General features: G+C 46.6%; 1 protein-coding gene across 1 annotated transcript; it reads right to left on the bottom strand.

Moving 5' to 3' along the window:
- Nucleotides 1-6,313: 6,313 nt before the first annotated feature.
- Nucleotides 6,314-17,242, bottom strand: HSPA2 (heat shock protein family A (Hsp70) member 2). Its single transcript, XM_088471243.1, has 2 exons — nt 15,699-17,242; nt 6,314-8,812 (listed from the first exon to the last, which is right to left on the bottom strand). Exons 1-2 carry the CDS (start codon nt 17,124-17,126, stop codon nt 8,333-8,335), a joined length of 1,908 nt encoding a protein of 635 aa, XP_088327369.1. The 5' UTR covers nt 17,127-17,242; the 3' UTR covers nt 6,314-8,332.
- Between the last annotated feature and the right edge of the window lie 2,277 nt (nt 17,243-19,519).

The following is a 19,519-nucleotide window of genomic DNA, read 5'->3' as shown; positions in this document are numbered from 1 at the left end:
GTACCCACAAGAGTGCTATTGGCACCAGAGTTGGCTATACCTGGGGGAAGGGAGCCGCACACTTTTTGGCGGGCCCAACTCCCCTGGAGAAATCAGCCCTGATATCAACTGTCCTGGAGCTGGATGCAGGCACGCTGAAGTGGGGCCCACACTGTGGTGAGACCCTGTATGGCTCTACCAGACCAGGCTGGTAATGCCCAGTGCTGGTTACTCTGATTTCATGGGGAACTGTCAGTATTCCCCTGATTTTGGTGTAACCAGCACTGGGCTTTAAGCGCCAATGCTGATTTAAAAGTATATGTTTTTGGGAAGGCATCAAAATAATATATTTTCCCTGATGACGGAGTAAATTCCAAAAAGTTGGATGAGTGCTGCTTTACCATGCTGAATTCTATTTACATGCAGTGCACCACGGCTAAATAGTGTGCGGAGTGCCTTCTCCTCTGGCGTTTTATAAATATACAGTACTGGGCAAAAGTTTTAGGCAGGTGTGGAAAAAATGCTGCAAAGAATGCTTCCAAAAATAGAATTGTTAGCAGTATATAATTAGCAATTAAGGAAATGCAAAGTGACTGAACAGAAGATAAATCTAAATCAAATCAATATTTGGTGTGACCACCCATTGCCTTCAAAACAGCATCAATTTTTTAATTCTTTTAGGTACACTTCCCTTGAGTTTTTTAAGGAACTCAGCAGGGAGGTTGTTCCAAACATCTTGGAGACCTAACCACAGATCTTCTATGGGTGTAGGCTTACTCAAATCTTTGGCCCTGATTCAGAGCCGGACACTCTGACCAGAGCGCTCGCTCTGAATCAGGGCCCACCTCCATTAATATGGAGCGTCCTCCTGGACGCTCGTATAGCTGTGGGTCACCACCCACAGCATATACGAGCGTGCAGGGTGATGGTTGCGATGGTCTTGACCATCGCGACTGCGATGGTTTCTCAACCGCAACGCCAGGAGTGATTTTGGCTCTATCAGAGCCAAAATCACTCCCACTGACATCACTAGTGATGTCAGTGGGGCCGGCTTCTGACGGTAGGCATTCCCTTGGGAACGCCTCCGTCTGGGAGGCACGCCCACCAAAGGGGGCGTGCTGTCAATCAACATCGACAGCACGCCCCCTTTGATCAGACACTCCGAGCGAAGGAAAGTCCTTCGCTCGGCGCGATTCTCGCGCATGCGCACGACGGAGCTCCCTCCGTCGTGCGCATGCGCAGTGCAGACCATCGACCCACTTGCGAGCGGACAGCCGCTCGCGAGTGGGTCTGAATCAGGCCCTTTGTCTCTTCATGTAATCCCAGACTCGATTATGTTGATATCAGGGCTCAGTGGAGGCCATATCATCACTTCCAGGACTCTTTGTTCTTCTTTTTATGATGAAGATAGTTCTTAATGACATTGGCTTTATGTTTGGGGTTGTTGCCCTGCTGCAGAATAAATTTGGAGCCAATCAGACGCCTCAATGATGGTATTGCATGACGTATAAGTACCTGCCTGTATTTCTCAGCATTAAGGACACCATTAATCCTGACCAAACCAACAATTTTATTTGCTGATATACAGCCCCAAATTTGCAAGGAACCTACACCACCCCACTATGCTTCACTGTTGCCTGAAGACTCATTATTGTAACGCTCTCCAGCCGTTGCCAAACAATGCCCCTATATATTTACACTTTTTTTTTAAGATCTAGTGATTTTTCTCATAAAAATAAATATATATATGGGATGCGGGTCAATATCCTGACCGCAGGGATTCCAAATGTAAGTAGCGGATTAGGGGGAGGGTTAGCGTTAGGCACTACAGGGTGGGTTGGGGTTAGGCACTAGGGAGGGGGGGAAGGTTAGATTTAGTGGGGTGATTTAGGTACTAGGATGATGGGCAAAAAATATATAAGAAAGATGAGGGGCATGGGGGGTGTGATGAGGCATAAAATGTATGCACTTTACCTACCTTGCCCATCATCTTCTCTATATTTGTTTTAGGACCATCATCTTCCTTAGATATTTTTATGGCATAAAACAAATATAGGGAAGATGATGGACAAGGAAGGTTGTGTGGCATAAAAGTTATACACATCACCCTACTTTTATTTATCACCCTAGTCCTACGTTTTACTTTACTTGCTGTACCATAAAAAATGGTTCTCTCTTTTCAATACTATATTTTTAGCTGCCACTAGCTGTTGCTGGTGCAGGGCAGTGACTCAGCTCACGTCCTACCAACTACATAGGCTGCAGCTCCTTCACTGTGACTGACACCCGGGTGACATCATGACGCCCAGACGTCTCATGGGTGTCAATCATAGTGTGGGGAGGGGCCAGCGGGGGACTGCTGGTGCATGCGTACCGCTGCGAATCAACATCGCAGCGGGCAACATTGAGTGGATCTGGTCCAGGCATTTTAAATTGCTGTGGGTGAGTTGCGACCCCATGCTGAGATTGGCACGACCCACTCTGGGGTCGCAACCCACATTTTGAGAAATTTTGCACTAAAAACTGGTGTTTGTCATTTTTCCTTCATATTGTCATCTTGCCATATAGTGGCTGTTACGCCATATCAGGTTGTTTTTAGATTGATGTCAATTAAGGGTATATTCCCTCTCTCTAGTGATACTCATGCTGGGTAGTACACACTAGGACAATGGATCAGTCAGTAGACCGATCCACCATCCTAGCAGCCGGTAAGCTATACACACACTTAACAAATGGCCGCTCAATAGGTCTGGGCTGACATCATAACTGTGCAGGCATTTATATCTTTGGCTGTGCTGCAGGGTTGACCTGATGTTTGTGAACGACGTCGTCCTCAGACATATTGGGTGTACACAGCCGCCGATGCACTCGATTTATTTATCGCCAAATGTGTACCCAACCTTAGGGGTCCATTTACCAAAGTGAATTTGCTGTAAATTCCCCGAAAAAACACCTGTTTTCGGGGGTTTACCTCAAATACTAAGTATCCCCAGGATGTATGAAGGAGGCATTACCGCTCCATTACTGCTGCCAGCCGCCTCCCCCATAGGTTTCTGTAGGGGATGCGATGCTGCCAAATGTATCAATATTGGCCCCAGCTGCTAACGCCATCTGAAGATAGCGTTAGCTGCTGTAGTCTATGGCAACTTACCACATATTTAGCCAGCGGAGGGATCTCACGGAACCCTCCGCTGACAATGAGAGCCGCTCATGTGCAGTCAGCGGGACTGCGCATGCACAGCAGCCCCGACTGCCCTCCGGAGACATCGCAGGGATGGGCTCCTTTCGAAGCTCGTCTCCCTCCATGCCACGGAAAATACATCCGGCAGATAGGATCGCATTTTGTAATGCGATCAGGGGCGGTATTGCATGTCCTGATCGCATTGCAAAATGTGATCATTAAGTGGGCCCCTTAGACACAAATGGAGTCTTATGATTACCATGTTCCTTTGTGACTAACATATATTATCATCGGTATTGATGCACCATATTACTTACTGCTTGTTTCACTCAGAATACAGTTATAGTTGTGATAACTTCTGGTTATCTGTATAAATTATTACCTTTAATAGGTTATTATGCTTACATTAATAAGGAGTCAATAACACAATTGATCATAGAATGCCTGTCTCTGTGGACACAGCAATCTAGCATAGGTGTTCTGCAGATTATTCCCACCCTGACAACTGTATGGTCCTTATTTATTTAAATTACGTTTATTTAAAGGAGACCGCGCAGGCCACTTTAGGAGAATTCTCTTCTTTTTTTTCTTCTTCTTGTGAATGCTTAATGACCTTTTAATTAATAAATAAGTTATATTTTAAATGCTTTTTTCTAAGAGTGCCCTATCCTTAAGTCTGGTGCAAGATCATTCCATTTCCGTATCTTTATAAGCCTAATCACCACAGAGCAAAAGCCCCTGCACACCACACTTACCACTGTACCCCTATCTCAGAAAGCTTGCACACACCAAACTCCCATTCCTCTAATTTCTCATGGGTACATTTGGCCCCTCTCATCCAAACAAGGGGTTGGGTATGGGATGACAGCACTCGAGATTCCGGCGGTCAGAATTCCGATGCCGGCATCCCGACAGGGTTAGGATACCGACACCTGCCGGTCGGTACCCTAACCCTCCACCGCTGCCTACACTAACCCTCCCTACCTTCCTGGTGCCTAAACCTAATTAACATCCCCCCATGTGCCTAAACCTAACCTCCCCCGCCCCGCACCCTAACCCTCCTTCCTTAGTGCCTAACTTTAACCCCCCACTAACCCCGCTACTTACCTGTGGGATGCTGGAGGTCTGAATGCCAGGGCTGGGATTTTAACAGGTGTGGGGATTCCGACGCCGGCATTCTGAGCGTCGGAAGACCCGCTGTCGGTATTATGACCGCATCCCCAAACAAGGCAGCAAGACACAACCGTGGTTTCAAATCTATTGATACTCCGTCGCCCGTTCAACATTGTTTGTTGGAATTCAGATCAAGCTGGGTTTGAGTTGAATGGAGAAGGGCATCAAGATAATGAAAGCAGTAGTGGGTTGTCATAAGGAAAGAAGCCATTATGAACCATAGGCTGTTGTAGAAAATATATAGCAATGCTCTGGAGAAGATTGGGACATTGTGGGTGTCCTGGGATAAAGTTAGTGTGGGAGCCAAGGGTGTCTATGGCTGCAATGGGACAAGGTGGTAGTTAGTTCCCCTGACCCTAGACAATGTTGATCTACTGAAGCACAGGTACAGTCTGGCATGAATTGCAGTTTCCATGTACCCCCATGCTCTGCATTGTTCCTCAATGGAGTCCTGAGTCTGATATGTGCACATTCAGCAATATGGCAGATTCCAGCACTCCTCTACGGGCTTTGAAGGAAAACATGCAATGTTGTTGGTCACAAGTTACCCAGGTAGTAACTCCAACTCACAACCATTGCTAAGAATTGTATAGATTAATATGTAAAGTTGGGTTAACTACGATGACTTCTATAGTAATTAGAATGTGCAATGTTACTGAATAGCAGCATACTTACCTACACTCCCGGGAACGTCTGAAAGACTCATACATTTTGGGTGGCTCTCCCGGACTCCAGGAAGAGGAAGTCACCTGCAAACCCCTCCAGTGAAGCTGGCAGTCTGGGCGGCTTGATGGCTCGAACTGCACTGAATCGCGTCATTGTGGTCCCATCCTTACTTCACAGTGGCAAGAATCACAACTTTGTATAGCAGCTGGCTGGGCCACAATGACGCATTTGTGGCACCACACCCTCTGCACCGCCTACCTGGCTGCCCCCTGCCGACACAGCCCACATGTTGGCAAGTATGTATAGCAAGCTGTTTATACAGATTACCAGTCAATACAATATCCACTTGACTGGTAGCACAGTGGTTAGCATTGCTGCCTCATATTACTGGTGTCATCGGTTCAGTTCCTACCAGGGTCTGTGTGCGGTTTGTAAGTTCTCCCTGTATTTGTCTGTTACAAGTGCTCCAGTTTCCTCCCACTCTAGATACATACTGGCCTTTGATGAAAGCAATGTGTGAGTGTCCATGTGGTAGGGAATATAGATGCTTGGCATTATGGTTACCATTGCTATGCAGCAAGTGCAGTGTGCCTGCTTACAGCAGAGCATCACTTGGGAATTGCAACTGGAGTAATATCACGTATCACAGGTGTTTTGATAAAGCCCACTCCTGTGCATTGTGACCACCTTTTTGTGTTCCGTCATTCCAAGGGTGAAATAAACATGATCTCTCTACAGACAGTGGTCTTACAGATCAGCCTCTGGTCCCCCAGTTATTTCTTGCATACTTGGGCTAAGGTTAGAAAGGTGACTTTCTGGATAGGCACAAAGTTTAGGCTGGGTACACACGTAAAGTTGATTGGTTGGAAAGAGAATCTGGTAACGTATGGGAGTAACTGATTGTCAGCAATTTGCTCCTAAATGCCAGAAAACAGGTGAAAATGGTCGTCAGACAAGTTTATTAAATGTTTGATCTAAACAATTTGTTCAAATAACAGTTTTTGTCCATTTTCCAGCATTTGGGAGCAAATTGCTGATTGTCATTTGCTTTCATACATTACCAGATTTTCATTCCAACCAATCAACTAGTTGGATGGTTGGACAGAAAATCTTTACATGTGTATGCAGCTTAACTTTCTACCGATAGTTCTGATGCATTTTAAATAATTGTATTGATGGTGATTGATATCTGCTGTTCCTTTGAACTCATATATTTCGCAGTCATTACCTTTTCTGTATTCAAACTTTGCCCCAAGCGGAAAAACAGACATATTTATAATACATACATTGTTCTTAGGAACACACATCAACATGTTAAAGAAAATACTTTATTGAATGAAGGCTTGAAAGTTGAACATGGAAAGAATAATGTATAAAATGGCAATAACAGACCAGCTTAGCAAGCAGCTAGCAGGGGCCTAGATACCGAACATTCTCCCAGCGAGAAGGCAGAAGCAGTCATCACTGTTAGGAAAGTTACAAGTTTAAGGCTTTCCAAAAAATAGGAGTTTGTAAACCATTCCAACCTGGACAATGGGATTGCTACACTGGGGATCCTATATAGCAGGGTATAGTTGGGGAACTCCAATTTTCTATAAGGTAATAGCAGAAATTGGTGACCAATACTGCATTAACAAGGATGAGGGCTTATTTCTATTGTCAAATCCAGACTTTGAAAGAGGAATCAATCGTACAGGAGTAAAACGTACTTCTCCTAATGTGTAATGGGAGAGTTATCTACTATACAAGGAAGATTTTCTTGTCCCTGAACTAAGTAAATATGGGATAACATGAGGTGTAGGGTTCTTCTGATCGGACATCTCACAAAGGCTGGAGAACACCAGTTCTGCTCTACTCTATGCTATTAATGGAACCAGGGTGCAGACCTAGAGGATTTATTTTCCAGGCAAATGGGAGCAACAACAAATATTATCTTCTGAAAAGCGGAAGCTATTACACTTGGACCTATGTGTAGATGAGAGTCGCATAGGTCAACTGTAGACTTCTAAGGGCCCACTGGATCAGAGAACGCAGCGTACTATTACTCCATATAAACAGAGCTATGATCTGTACCCAAAATGACATTTTATGTGGAATTCCTGTGTAAGCCCCTATATCACATTCCATGGATACAGCAAAACAATGACAGAACAGCATAGATTATGCCTTCTCCTTAAGTAATCCTAACAAGCCATGTTTTCAGAATTTCCGTTCCTGGACTTGCTTTAAGTTTGCAATAACATGGATGAGACAATGATGCAACCAAACTGATGCATGCTCTGTGTGCTTGCTTATTGGTATCCTGAGATTGGACCATTTTGTTAGTTGAACCAATATTCAAGATAAATAAAGCAATCAATGAGAAATAGTGACATCACTGACGCAAAATGTACAATGTTAAGTTTTAGTGAATCAATAGACGAAGTCCATTGACTCAACCCACAAAATGGTCTTTAACGTGTGCAGGAAGCAGGCACATTACACTGTATAGACCTGCAAATGCCTAATCTCAGTTTAGAGTCGCGTAGGATCAGTTGCTCTCATTCCAGTCATAAATTATTTCTTGAAGTATTAATATATAATTTGAGTATTCTGTGCTGCTAAAATAATGCTATTATGCAACTAAGTGAATCGTATGAACAAGCTCTAACTCGCCCATAACCTACTAGGTCAGTACCTATGCTGTTCCAGAACACAAAGCCGCATTACCATCTGGAGCCAATCCGACCTTCCCCACCAGCTTTATTTCCTTGAATTCAGTGTGTGTAGGTGGGTGTGAGCAGAAGGACCAATGAAATTCCGTACATTATACTTGTGTATAACAATACATTAAATCCTCAAAACATAACAGAGTACAGGAGAAGACAGATGACCGATCTACTATACAACAAACGCAGTCTTCTAATAAACACTATACTGAAGATGTCACCATCACAAAATTTTGATAACCTATGATTCTTACCATGCATAGGCTTTGTTGTACGTTAACAAGTGCACTTAATAAAAGGATAAGCAGGTAAAGTTTTACCACATGACAAACCCTTTATAGGAACCTTCAATGAAATCAATCCCATAAACTTCCCTCACCTTAGGCGAAAGCATCAAAGCTGCAGACAGACTTGGCTACTACCACCGATCCAGCAACAAAACATAAGTGCTCTTAGTTCAACTTTTAAACTGCTAAGAGGGATATGTTGGGGACTGAAAGCCTTTGGGGGTCAAAGGGGACATTAATATGATGCAAAATGTATACATATACATGTATTAGCATACTATTGCCTTTTAACCACTGCTGTAGTATGACAGGGAGCAGTACATCTACCGCTAGAAAATCTAGTCAACTTCTTCGATGGTAGGTCCTCCTTTCTCTCCCCCAGCAGCCCCAGCGCTGGAGGCGCCGCCCTGGTACAGCTTGGCAATAATTGGGCTGCAGACCTTCTCCAGATCTTTCTGCTTGTGCTCAAACTCATCTTTCTCGGCCATCTGGTTCCTGTCCAGCCATTGAATGACCTCGCTACACTTGGTCAATATCTTCTCTTTATCCTGATCACTCAGCTTCCCTTTCAGCTTGTCGTCTTCAGCCGTCTGCTTCATGTGGTAGGCATAAGATTCTAGGCCATTCTTGGCTGCCACCCGCTCTCGGTTTTCTTCATCCTCCGACTTGTACTTTTCAGCATCATTCACCATTCGATCAATGTCCTCTTTACTCAACCGACCTTTGTCATTGGTGATTGTGATTTTGCTTTCTTTGCCTGTGCTCTTATCCACTGCGGTCACATTGAGTATTCCGTTGGCATCTATATCGAAGGTCACCTAAAAAGTAAAAAGAAATGAAAAAATAGTGTTGTATAAAAATTTTTTTTATTTAATTAAAATTAAAAAGCGTCATTTCACGTAAAACTTTGACTAGAAGCCAATCCCGCCCCATTTTTGGAATCCTAGGAAGCGTTTATTTTTTAATTGATAACAGACACTTTGGCCCCAACAGGAGAAACACCCCCCCCCCCATTGCAGTGCAGCAATCACCGCCGGTGAATAGAAGCCAAGCACATGCGTAAGGCAACTGTTCACAGTTCTCCTCACATAGAGAGGAGAGCTTGGGGGCAACCCGGCATGTCTCTAAGTGTCGGCATTCCCCCAAGAGTGATGAAAAGAGGGCGCATCTTAAAGACATGCCCCCTTTTCTCGTGGCCATGCCCCCTTTTTAGGTGCGGGCGATGAAGTGCCAGCACCGAACCTAGAGTGAGCACTGTGTGGGCGACACGGCGTATGGTTGCGTGACCTATGACGCCACTCCGCCGCACTGCCGTTTATAGGTCACTGCCCGGGCCGCATCTATATGACCTACAAGCCCAATGCAGAAAAACTAATCCCGAAATCCAGGGATTAAAATCCTGGACTTTTTGAGGCTAAATCCCAGGTTTCCATGGCTTCCCTAGCTGTGATTGTAGGAAGGACATTAAGAACATAAAGAGAATGGAATTTATTCTAGGATGCCGGATCTCTGACCCGGATAATGTTACGGTGTGTAGCCTATAGGCTATAATAGCGAACACCATCTGGCATTAGCTACCGAGGCCAAACTCAGGTGTTCTTCACATTCCAGAGCTTGGTAAGTCTCAAAATAGGGTCATTCCATGTCAGGTGGGCCAGGGGTCACCACCTGACCATCTTCAATAATCATAACATTTTACATGAAGGACGGCATATATGTCAGACTAACTATGGGAAAATGTTACTTCACACTATGCAATAGTAGCAAAACACCCACCACCACTTTGAGGCCGATAGTTTTGCTACTATTGCATATTATTAAAAATAGGTGGGGGCGATCTTCATAATTGGTCCACTTGACATGGAATGACCCAATAAATAGAAGCCCCCTTAGAAAGCTATGGGGGCTGCTAATGCGATCAGGAGGGGGTATCTGTTGCAGTACCCACTACATACATCCTGAGGATTATTAAATTTTTGGGTAACCCCAAAAAGTGCAATTTGGGGGGGGGGGGATTTCCTGCAGAACTGTTTTAACAAATATTTCCCATAATATGAAACCAAGTTTATATCTAAAATAAGCCAATTTCTCCGAAGACAAGTGTGTACTTATCTTCCTATCAATGTGCATTTACCATGGGACGCGCTGGGATGTGCAATGTGCATTTACCATGGGACGCGTAGGGATGTGCAATGTGCATTTACCATGGGACGCGCAGGGATGTGCAATGTGCATTTACCATGGGACGCGTAGGGATGTGCAATGTGCATTTACCATAGGACTTGCAGGAATGTGCAATGTGCATTTACCATGGGATGTGCATTTACCATGAAACGCGCAGAGTGAGCAATGTGTATTTACCATGGGACGCGCAGGGATGTGCAATGTGCATTTACCATGGGCTGCGCAGGGATGTGCAATGTGCATTTACCATGGGACGCGCAGGAATGTGCATTTACCATGGGACGCGCAGGATTGTGCAATGTGCATTTACCATGGGACGCGCAGGGATGTGCAATGTGCATTTACCATGGGCTGCGCAGGGATGTGCAATGTGCATTTACCATGGGACGCGCAGGAATGTGCATTTACCATGGGACGCGCAGGGATGTGCAATGTGCATTTACCATGGGACGCGCAGGGATGTGCAATGTGCATTTACCATGGGCTGCGCAGGGATGTGCAATGTGCATTTACCATGGGCTGCGCAGGGATGTGCAATGTGCATTTACCATGGGACGCGCAGGAATGTGCATTTACCATGGGACGCGCAGGATTGTGCAATGAGCATTTACCATGGGACGCGCAGGGATGTGCAATGTGCATTTACCATGAAACGCGCAGAGTGAGCAATGTGTATTTACCATGGGACGCGCAGGGATGTGCAATGTGCATTTACCATGGGCTGTGCAGGGATGTGCAATGTGCATTTACCATGGGACGCGCAGGAATGTGCATTTACCATGGGACGCGCAGGATTGTGCAATGTGCATTTACCATGGGACGCGCAGGGATGTGCAATGTGCATTTACCATGAAACGCGCAGAGTGAGCAATGTGTATTTACCATGGGACGCGCAGGGATGTGCAATATGCATTTACCATGGGACGCGCAGGGATGTGCAGTGTGCATTTACCATGGGACGCGCAGGGATGTGCAATGTGCATTTACCATGGGACGCGCAGGGATGTGCAATGTTCATTTACCATGGGACGCGCAGGGATGTGCAGTGTGCATTTACCATGGGCTGCGCAGGGATGTGCAATGTGCTACCATATGTGATATGCAAGGATCTGTAGCTACCAAGTGTTCACTCTAGGTCTAGCGCCAGGCAGGGCATTGGATTTAGAGAAAGGGCACTCCGGAGTGCGCGCCCGAAAATTAGGTGTGGCCATGGGAAAAGGGGGCATGTCTTTAAGACGCACAACTTTTCATCACTCTTTAGGGGGTTCCCGGCACTTATGTACATGCCGAGCTGCTCCCAAGAATTCCATTCTCTGTGAATAGATGCTGGGCGCATGCGCCCAGCATCTATTCACCAATGTTCATCGCTACACTGCAGTTTCAAAGTATATTTGAGGTAAAATCCCCGAAAACGGTTTACCTCAAATACTAAGTATCCCCCATATATATTAAGGAGGGACTGCAGCAGGTATCTCCGATACCTGCTGTGATCTCTCCATGGCCGTTGGCAGCCGCATCCCCCATAGGTGTCTATGAGGGAAGCGATGCTGGCAAATTTACCAATATGCGGCAGCTAACGCCAATTGAAGGTGGCCTTTGGGCTACACCGCGCACTATTAGCAGGCGGAGGGAGACGCCGGAAACGTCCCCGGCTATGGTGGATGTGCAGTCCACCAGACTGTGCATGTACACCACCCCCTGCAGTGGCCGGCCGGTCTCCGGAGATATCACAGGGACAGGCTCCTTTCGAAGCCTGTGTCCCTGCATGTCCCGGATTATACATCTGGCCGATCCTTGATAAATGGGCCCAATGTGCGATGTGCTGTATATCAGTAAATAGAATGTATAGAATTTTCCCATGCGCTGTAAAGCTAGGGCTACATTGGCGATATGTAGTCACGTTAGAGTCTGTTATTAATCACATAGTATAAATTGTAACCTATGTTTAATCAGCGCAGAGAATCAGCAAGTGAGTTTATCTGGTCTCCCAGCCCCTCGGACTCCTGTGTAATCAGACAGTGCATGGAATGCTGATTCGGATCATGGTAACTGAGAGGTGGGGGGCACCAACAATCTGCATGGTGACTCGTGGTTCAAATCAAAAGGGAGGTCATTATACTGTGATAACCAGAATCTATTGGGCTATTATGTATTAAATGTGACATTAATTTCTGTGTGGTTATTAAACTCTTCTTGCTTTACATTCTCTAAAAACTACAATGCTATTTATTCCAAAATGTTACCAAAAGGGAAAAAATAAACTCCAATCTTGAAGGAGTTGATTTAAATTCTATGCACGTTTATACAATAAAACCTATATTCTAAAGAAATCAAACCTAACAAGTATGGGAACATTTTTATCCTGAAAGTCTCTAAGGTGGCAATTCAGATCTCTGTGATATGTGGTCGCAATGTGCTGCTGCGCCCATCACTGGAAATGACTGTAAACTAACACCGCAGATTAGAGATGACCATCGATAGTTAAGAACCATCGATGGTTAACTAACGATGGTTGTGCTATTGATGGCAGAGATCCAACGGTTCTGGGAACCATTGGTTTTTTCTGGCTCCCGACGTCACTGGCTTAGCCCGTCTCCATCGGCACACTAAGCCCCGCCGCTGATTGGCCTGCAGCCAGCCGTGCCACCAACATCGGTGGCCATTGAGGGGTGCAACCATTGATCGTTTACCATAGATGGTTTTGTTCCATCAACTAAATTACCTAGGGACTCATTGATGGTGACCATCCATGAGCAGCCCACCAATGGCCATCCCGACCGCACACTTCCCTGGGCACCTCTATGGGACGCAAGAGAAAACGAGCAATGTTGATGGTGGCGATATGTCGGTGTCCCCAACAGTGTCACATGCACCTCGTGCTCATCACTTCTAATAACTAAGGAGTCTATGTACTAAGCCTTGGAGAGAGATAAAGTACCAACCAATCAGCTCCTAACTTTCACTTTAGAGGCTGTGTTTGAAAAATGGCATTTAGGATCTGATTGGTTGGTACCAGGGCCGGCTCCAAGGTATGTTCGGGGCTGTGCGATCGCACGGGGGTGCCGGTGTCCGGCAGTAGGATAGCCCCGCCCTCCTCCGACGGTAGTAGTGCAAAATGTAAGCACAGGGGGAGGGCGCGGTGTGCGAAGGAGCGGGGGGAACACGGGACGGCACAAGGTGCCAAGACACCTAGCGCCAGACCTGGTTGGTACTTTATCTCCATTCACTTTATCTCTCACCACAGAACATAGGCCCTCATTCAGAGGCGGTCGCAAGAAGCGATCGCTCTCTCTGAATGAGGGTGGGCGCCTCTTTTTTTTTAGTGCGGCCTCCTGGTCAAGACCATAGCTACCATCGGGGCTTGCGACGAGACCTTAAGGTTGGGTCTCGTCAACCGCAAGCCCCAGAGAGCTTCCTGCTTTGATGATGTCAGTGCGGCCGCCCACAAACGGCATGCGTTCCGAAAGGAACGCATGCCGTTTTTCAGCTACCCCCCCCCCGGCCTGCCTACCAAACGGGGCAAGCTGTCGATTAACATCAACAGCCGCCCCTTTGGTAGCGAGCTCCGGCACGAGAGTTTCTCTCTCGCTCCGGGGCTTGCACATGCGCAGTGCGGCCGCTGTGCGTGCGCAGGGCTAACCATCGACCCGGTTGCGAGCGCATCGGCGCCTGCGGCCGGGTCTGAATGAGACCCATAGACCCTTTAAGTGCCTTCTCCTAAATTCACTGTAATGCACAAGGATAAATAATGCTAGAAAAATATTCTGTTTTTCATATTCTTTTGTACATTTTAGGCATCAAATTATTCCCAAGTAACTTGGATAACAGATCCCATACCAGGTATTATCAAAATACTACACCCAACTGCGAAATCTTACATTGCCCCTTTACTAACTGTATTATCAAACTACCACACCCGACTGCAAAATCTTACATCGCCCCTTTACTAACTGAACAAATAATCACATACGCGTTATAAATGTGAAATAAACATGTAAGCTCGACCATGCTCCATGTTAGGTTATATTACATTGGCAGTGCCAGAGGCACTCTCTAACCATAGCAAAGACTTCACCCGAGTTCTGCTTTAACCCTTTCTGTGCTTGGGGCTAAAGCACATTCCTGCAGTGTCAGAGAAAAAAATGGTCTCCCAAAAATGGTTTTAGTCCCCCAATTAATTCAGTGTACAATCGGGAGATTGGATATATGCACATTATAGTAACAACTACTACATACTCGTCCTAGAGCTGGTTCCAAGCACAACATGCTGCAGTGACGTAACCCAGTAACTAAAGGTAGCGTTCCCGCTAGGTTTTTTTAGCGGGGCGCGGCGCCCTGCACTCTTTCTGGAAGGCAAAAAGCGCCCTGCCCTGGAGAAGGAGGGCAAAAAGCGCCCTAACAGCCTGCGGGAACCGTCTTCACCCGCGGGTCGCAGTGTTCCGCGGGTGAAGAAATGTGCGGTGACCCGGTTACCGCCGGAGAATAGACGCCGGGCGCATGCGCCCGGCATCTATTCTCCCTGTCTGCAGGGCTTGGGGGCTGCCCGGCGTGTCCGTAAGTGCCAGGCACGCCCCCAAGAGTGACGAAAAGGGGACGCGTCTTAGACCAAGCATAACAGCATATACCAACGCGTACTGATGCAACTCTTTCCTATAGTGTCAATAACGTCTAATTGAATTACAAAATATCTTGCAAGTCAGTGCACACCCTTCTCATGCCTTACTGAGTTTATTTGCTAGAAAAGACAAAATATCACTTTAACAAATACCATTTTATACAACTAGTTTCTAAACCACGAAGTTAAAAATCTCTAACAGAATTCAAATAAGAGCTTGCTGTAGAACTGCAAGTTCCAGAATGCATCGCAAGTACCTGGGACCTGTAGATCAAAAGCAGCTTAAGAGGTTACCAAACTTGTGGGGTGATTCAGCTTGGGACAGAATTGCGAAGCTGCACGCAAGCAGCTTTGCAATTCCGTCCTTGCAAACATGCAAATGCAGCAGGTGGTATATGACAGCCCGCTGCATTTGCGTTACCAGCGCTGCGGTGGACGGTGCCAGCCAGCTGAGTAGGCCTCAAGCTTAAGGCCCCCATACATCAGCGATTGCAGCAATCGTGCAATTTGCAATCGATTGAAAATGGGAAAGATTTTTATACACAATCGATTGCAAATTACACGATTGCTGCAATCAATTGCTGATGTATGAGGGCCTTTACTCAGGCTGGCTGGCTTGCGAGGCCAGGAAACAGCATCTGTGTATGCAGCCTCTGGCCTTGGCACCTTAACAGTCTAAGTTTTAAGGATATCAATGGCTGAGCATAGATTGTTTTATCAAAATGAAATAGGATACTATTTAAGTCACCTGCGCTCAAGCCTGGATATTTTTAATACCTGGACTGTTAGGTAGGATGTTTTAAGGACCAAGTTTGGGAACCACTGCAACTCTTTTAATAATAAAGTGTTAGAACTTTAGACGACACCCACCCCATATGTCAGAATAGGTAAGCAACTAGGATTACCTCAATCTGGGGCACCCCTCTGGGTGCAGGGGGGATGGAGGTCAAGTCGAACTTGCCCAGCAGATTGTTGTCCTTGGTCATGGACCTCTCGCCCTCGTACACCTGCACCAGCACACTGGATTGGTTGTCTGAGTAGGTGGTGAAGGTCTGTGTCTGCTTGGTGGGGATGGTGGTGTTCCTTTTGATGAGTGAGGTCATCACCCCTCCGGCTGTCTCGATGCCCAAGGAGAGCGGGGTTACATCCAGCAGCAGCAGGTCCTGCACATTTTCAGACCTGTCCCCAGTTAGGATGGCCGCCTGCACCGCTGCCCCGTACGCCACCGCCTCGTCTGGGTTGATGCTCTTGTTGAGCTCCTTGCCACTGAAGAAGTCCTGCAGCATCTTCTGGATCTTGGGGATGCGGGTGGAGCCACCAACCAAAACAATCTCTCGGATCTGTGACTTATCTAGCTTGGCATCTCGCAGTGACTTCTCCACCGGCTCTAGTGTGCCGCGGAAGAGATCAGCATTCAGCTCCTCAAATCGGGCACGAGTGATTGAGGTGTAGAAGTCGATGCCCTCGTAGAGCGAGTCGATTTCAATGCTGGCCTGGGTGCTGGAGGACAAGGTGCGCTTAGCCCGCTCGCATGCAGTCCTCAGTCTACGCACTGCCCGCTTGTTGCTGATGATGTCCCTTTTGTGCTTGCGCTTGAACTCCTCCACAAAGTGGTTGACCATGCGGTTGTCAAAGTCCTCGCCGCCCAGGTGGGTATCGCCAGCCGTGGACTTCACCTCAAATATACCATCATCGATGGTCAGCACAGACACATCAAAGGTGCCACCACCCAGGTCGAAGATAAGGACATTCTGCTCACCACTGCCTTTCTTGTCCAACCCATAGGCAATGGCGGCGGCCGTGGGCTCATTGATGATGCGCAGTACGTTGATGCCAGCAATGGTGCCCGCGTCCTTGGTGGCCTGTCGCTGTGAGTCGTTAAAGTAAGCAGGGACGGTGATGACAGCGCTGGGGACCTTCTTGCCCAGGTAAGCCTCTGCAATCTCCTTCATCTTCGTCAGTACCATGGATGAGATCTCCTCTGGAGAGAATGTCTTCTTCTCCCCCTTGTACTCCACCTGCAGTTTCGGCTTGCCACCCTCGCTGATGACTGTGAAGGGCCAGTGCTTCATGTCGCTCTGCACGGTCGCATCGTCGTATCGGCGGCCGATCAGCCGCTTAGCGTCAAAGATGGTGTTGGACGGGTTCATCGCCACCTGGTTCTTCGCGGCGTCTCCGATCAGCCGCTCGGTGTCCGTGAAGGCGACATAGCTGGGGGTGGTGCGGTTTCCCTGGTCATTGGCGATGATCTCCACCTTCCCGTGCTGGAAGACCCCCACGCAGGAGTACGTGGTCCCCAGGTCGATCCCCACAGCTGGATGACTGGACGACATTCCTGCGATACTCACGGCTGACCAGTCACTGCTCCGCGTCTTTCCGAGGCAACTGCGCGGCGTCTCACCTGCGCTCTGGTTCTTATACTCTCCCGAGCCCTCTCCTCATTGGCCGGTGCCGCATTTGTCTGGAAACTTCCAACGAATCATCTCGACTCTGGCAGCTTCTATCGCCCCTTGCCTGCTGCAGTCGCGAGCCTGTCAAGCGCTGTGATTGGACACCGTCGCTAGACCGGCTGACCTATCCAAAACAGCCGCCGGGAAAGAGGCGTTGGAAACTGTCACCTTTCCAGTCACTCAGGGAGACGTTTCTATGGCAATGGGACTTATCCTTGTGGAGGTGTGGCCGCAGCCGAGATCAGATTTGAATAGTAGGCGTGGCCTGTTGTGTAATTCATGAGGTCCAGTTTATGCCAAATGCCTGTGTGTAAGGAACTTGCAGCATCTGGGAAGCATTTATTATCCTTATTTGGTTATACTGGATCATTCCTGGTTTTGGTGACACTGCTGTAGTAAATTTATCCTTTAATGCTTATATATAACAACTTTCTGCTTCTTGAATGCATCTGGCTGCAAAAGCAAGGGAAAAGAAACAATGTACAGTATATTTGAGGCAGAATTCATTCACTATATAAACATTTACACAATAGAACAATTTATACTATATGTCACTAAATTGTGCACCTTAAGTAGTGTAACAAAAATCTGAATTACTGCACTTTAGTTATATCTTCATTCTAATTCATGGAGTTAACATTTACAATTAGAAACCCTATGGCAAACTTTTAATGGCATTTAAAAGTTATCAGTAACTACAATAAATTTACTCCCTGTGTCCTGCATTACTTTATGGAATACAGATATTACAACATTGATGTTATCAAATAACCGCTTTGGAGCACCAGACACTGGCAATCTCCTGCCTGACAGGTTTGCGCAGCGAGTCAGGGTTTGGGTGATCTCCAGTTTCTGCAGTTGCTGTTATTTAAACATAATACCACTCCCACAGAGTCCTATGACTGACCGCAAAAATGTTTGTCTCAGAGCAGATTAGCAATGCTAGGAGACACAGCAGTCACAGAACTGCTTTCTTTAGTAGGCAGTACCAAATATATAGGACCTCATTCAGAGTCAGACACATCTGCAGGTGCTTTTCCGTACGCCCGTGGCAGCCTGCGCACTACTTTTTGCTAATACAAATATCCGTCTGTCTTCATGCATAATGCTGGGCCCTGTTTACCTGTCCCCATCGCCATTAGTATTGGGAGTTACAGCCACCTCATGCTGGCTGCAGAAGATCAATCAGTAAGAGGTAGGCAATCTCAGTCCACACACTGCAAATGAGCACAGAAGCGGGCTATAGGCCCATGACACCCCAGGAGACAGATCAGTTCTGTGCGATCGCATGGTTGGCACTCAGAAATACTCATTTAACGGAAATCTTGATCTATCAATGGAAAGATCAGAGCGTCCTCTCTTTCAATAATCAATTTGATTTGCACCCGCGATACTTTTTCGCCTGGCGGACTTTTCGCCTATATTGCGTGTCTTGGTTGCAAAAATTTTTTGTGCGCATCCCTGCGATTCCCTGTATTCAATTTGAAAGTACGTGAAAACGGCACCCGGCGAAACTTGAATAGGCAGAATGTCCTCTCCAAAATGGAGTAATCTGCCTGACACCACCCAAAAGATGCACTGAGATGGGGAATCACTATGGATACTCCCGAATTGGCCTGCTGAAGGTATTTGGGGTATTTAAATGGTCTCAATAGGTGCTGTTTTGCGTATTTGCATAAGAGGTGAAGAATAGCATTTAGAAGTATTTTTTGGTGAAAATAACTAGTCCCAGCAAATTTTAGGTACCTGAAAATGGGGGGTAGCATATTTTAAAGTTGCTAAAGTTAAAAAAATCGTGAAAAATCCACCTGCCGCAAGCACCTGCAAACTTTAAAACACCTGGGGCATACTTGGGGACTCCCTGGAGTCTATTTCGCTAGTTTTTAAGTGTGTCCCCCAACCTTGGTCTTTTTCACCCTCAAAGTGAAAGTACTTTTTTGGGGTGTTCTGCAGTATTTTTTAAACTTTATTTGACTCAGTATATCTTTGGGAGGCTGTCCCAAGGGTGCTGGGTGGTTTTCTGACGTTTTCACCCCAAAACCCCAATTCTGCACTTTTTTCCGCATGCTATTCATAGGCAAAACTTTTTCGCCGGGTCCATTGCATTGACTTTCTGCATCGGCGAAAGGTATTTGGAATTGAATATGTGGATAAGCTTCCGCCTGACGAAATGACGTCATCGGTGATACTTTTTCGCCTCAAATTGAATACGGGCCTGTTTGTTCTACAGTGCACGCATCGTCTGCAGATATCTGCATTTGGACTTACTCAGAATC

Source organism: Taudactylus pleione, unplaced genomic scaffold, assembly GCF_031769625.1.
Source record: "Taudactylus pleione unplaced genomic scaffold, aTauple2 ptg000113l, whole genome shotgun sequence".
Classification (NCBI taxonomy): Eukaryota; Metazoa; Chordata; class Amphibia; order Anura; family Myobatrachidae; genus Taudactylus; species Taudactylus pleione.
The sequence above is the reverse complement of the archived record's forward strand: the minus strand, read 5'-3'. Positions and strand labels throughout refer to the sequence as shown.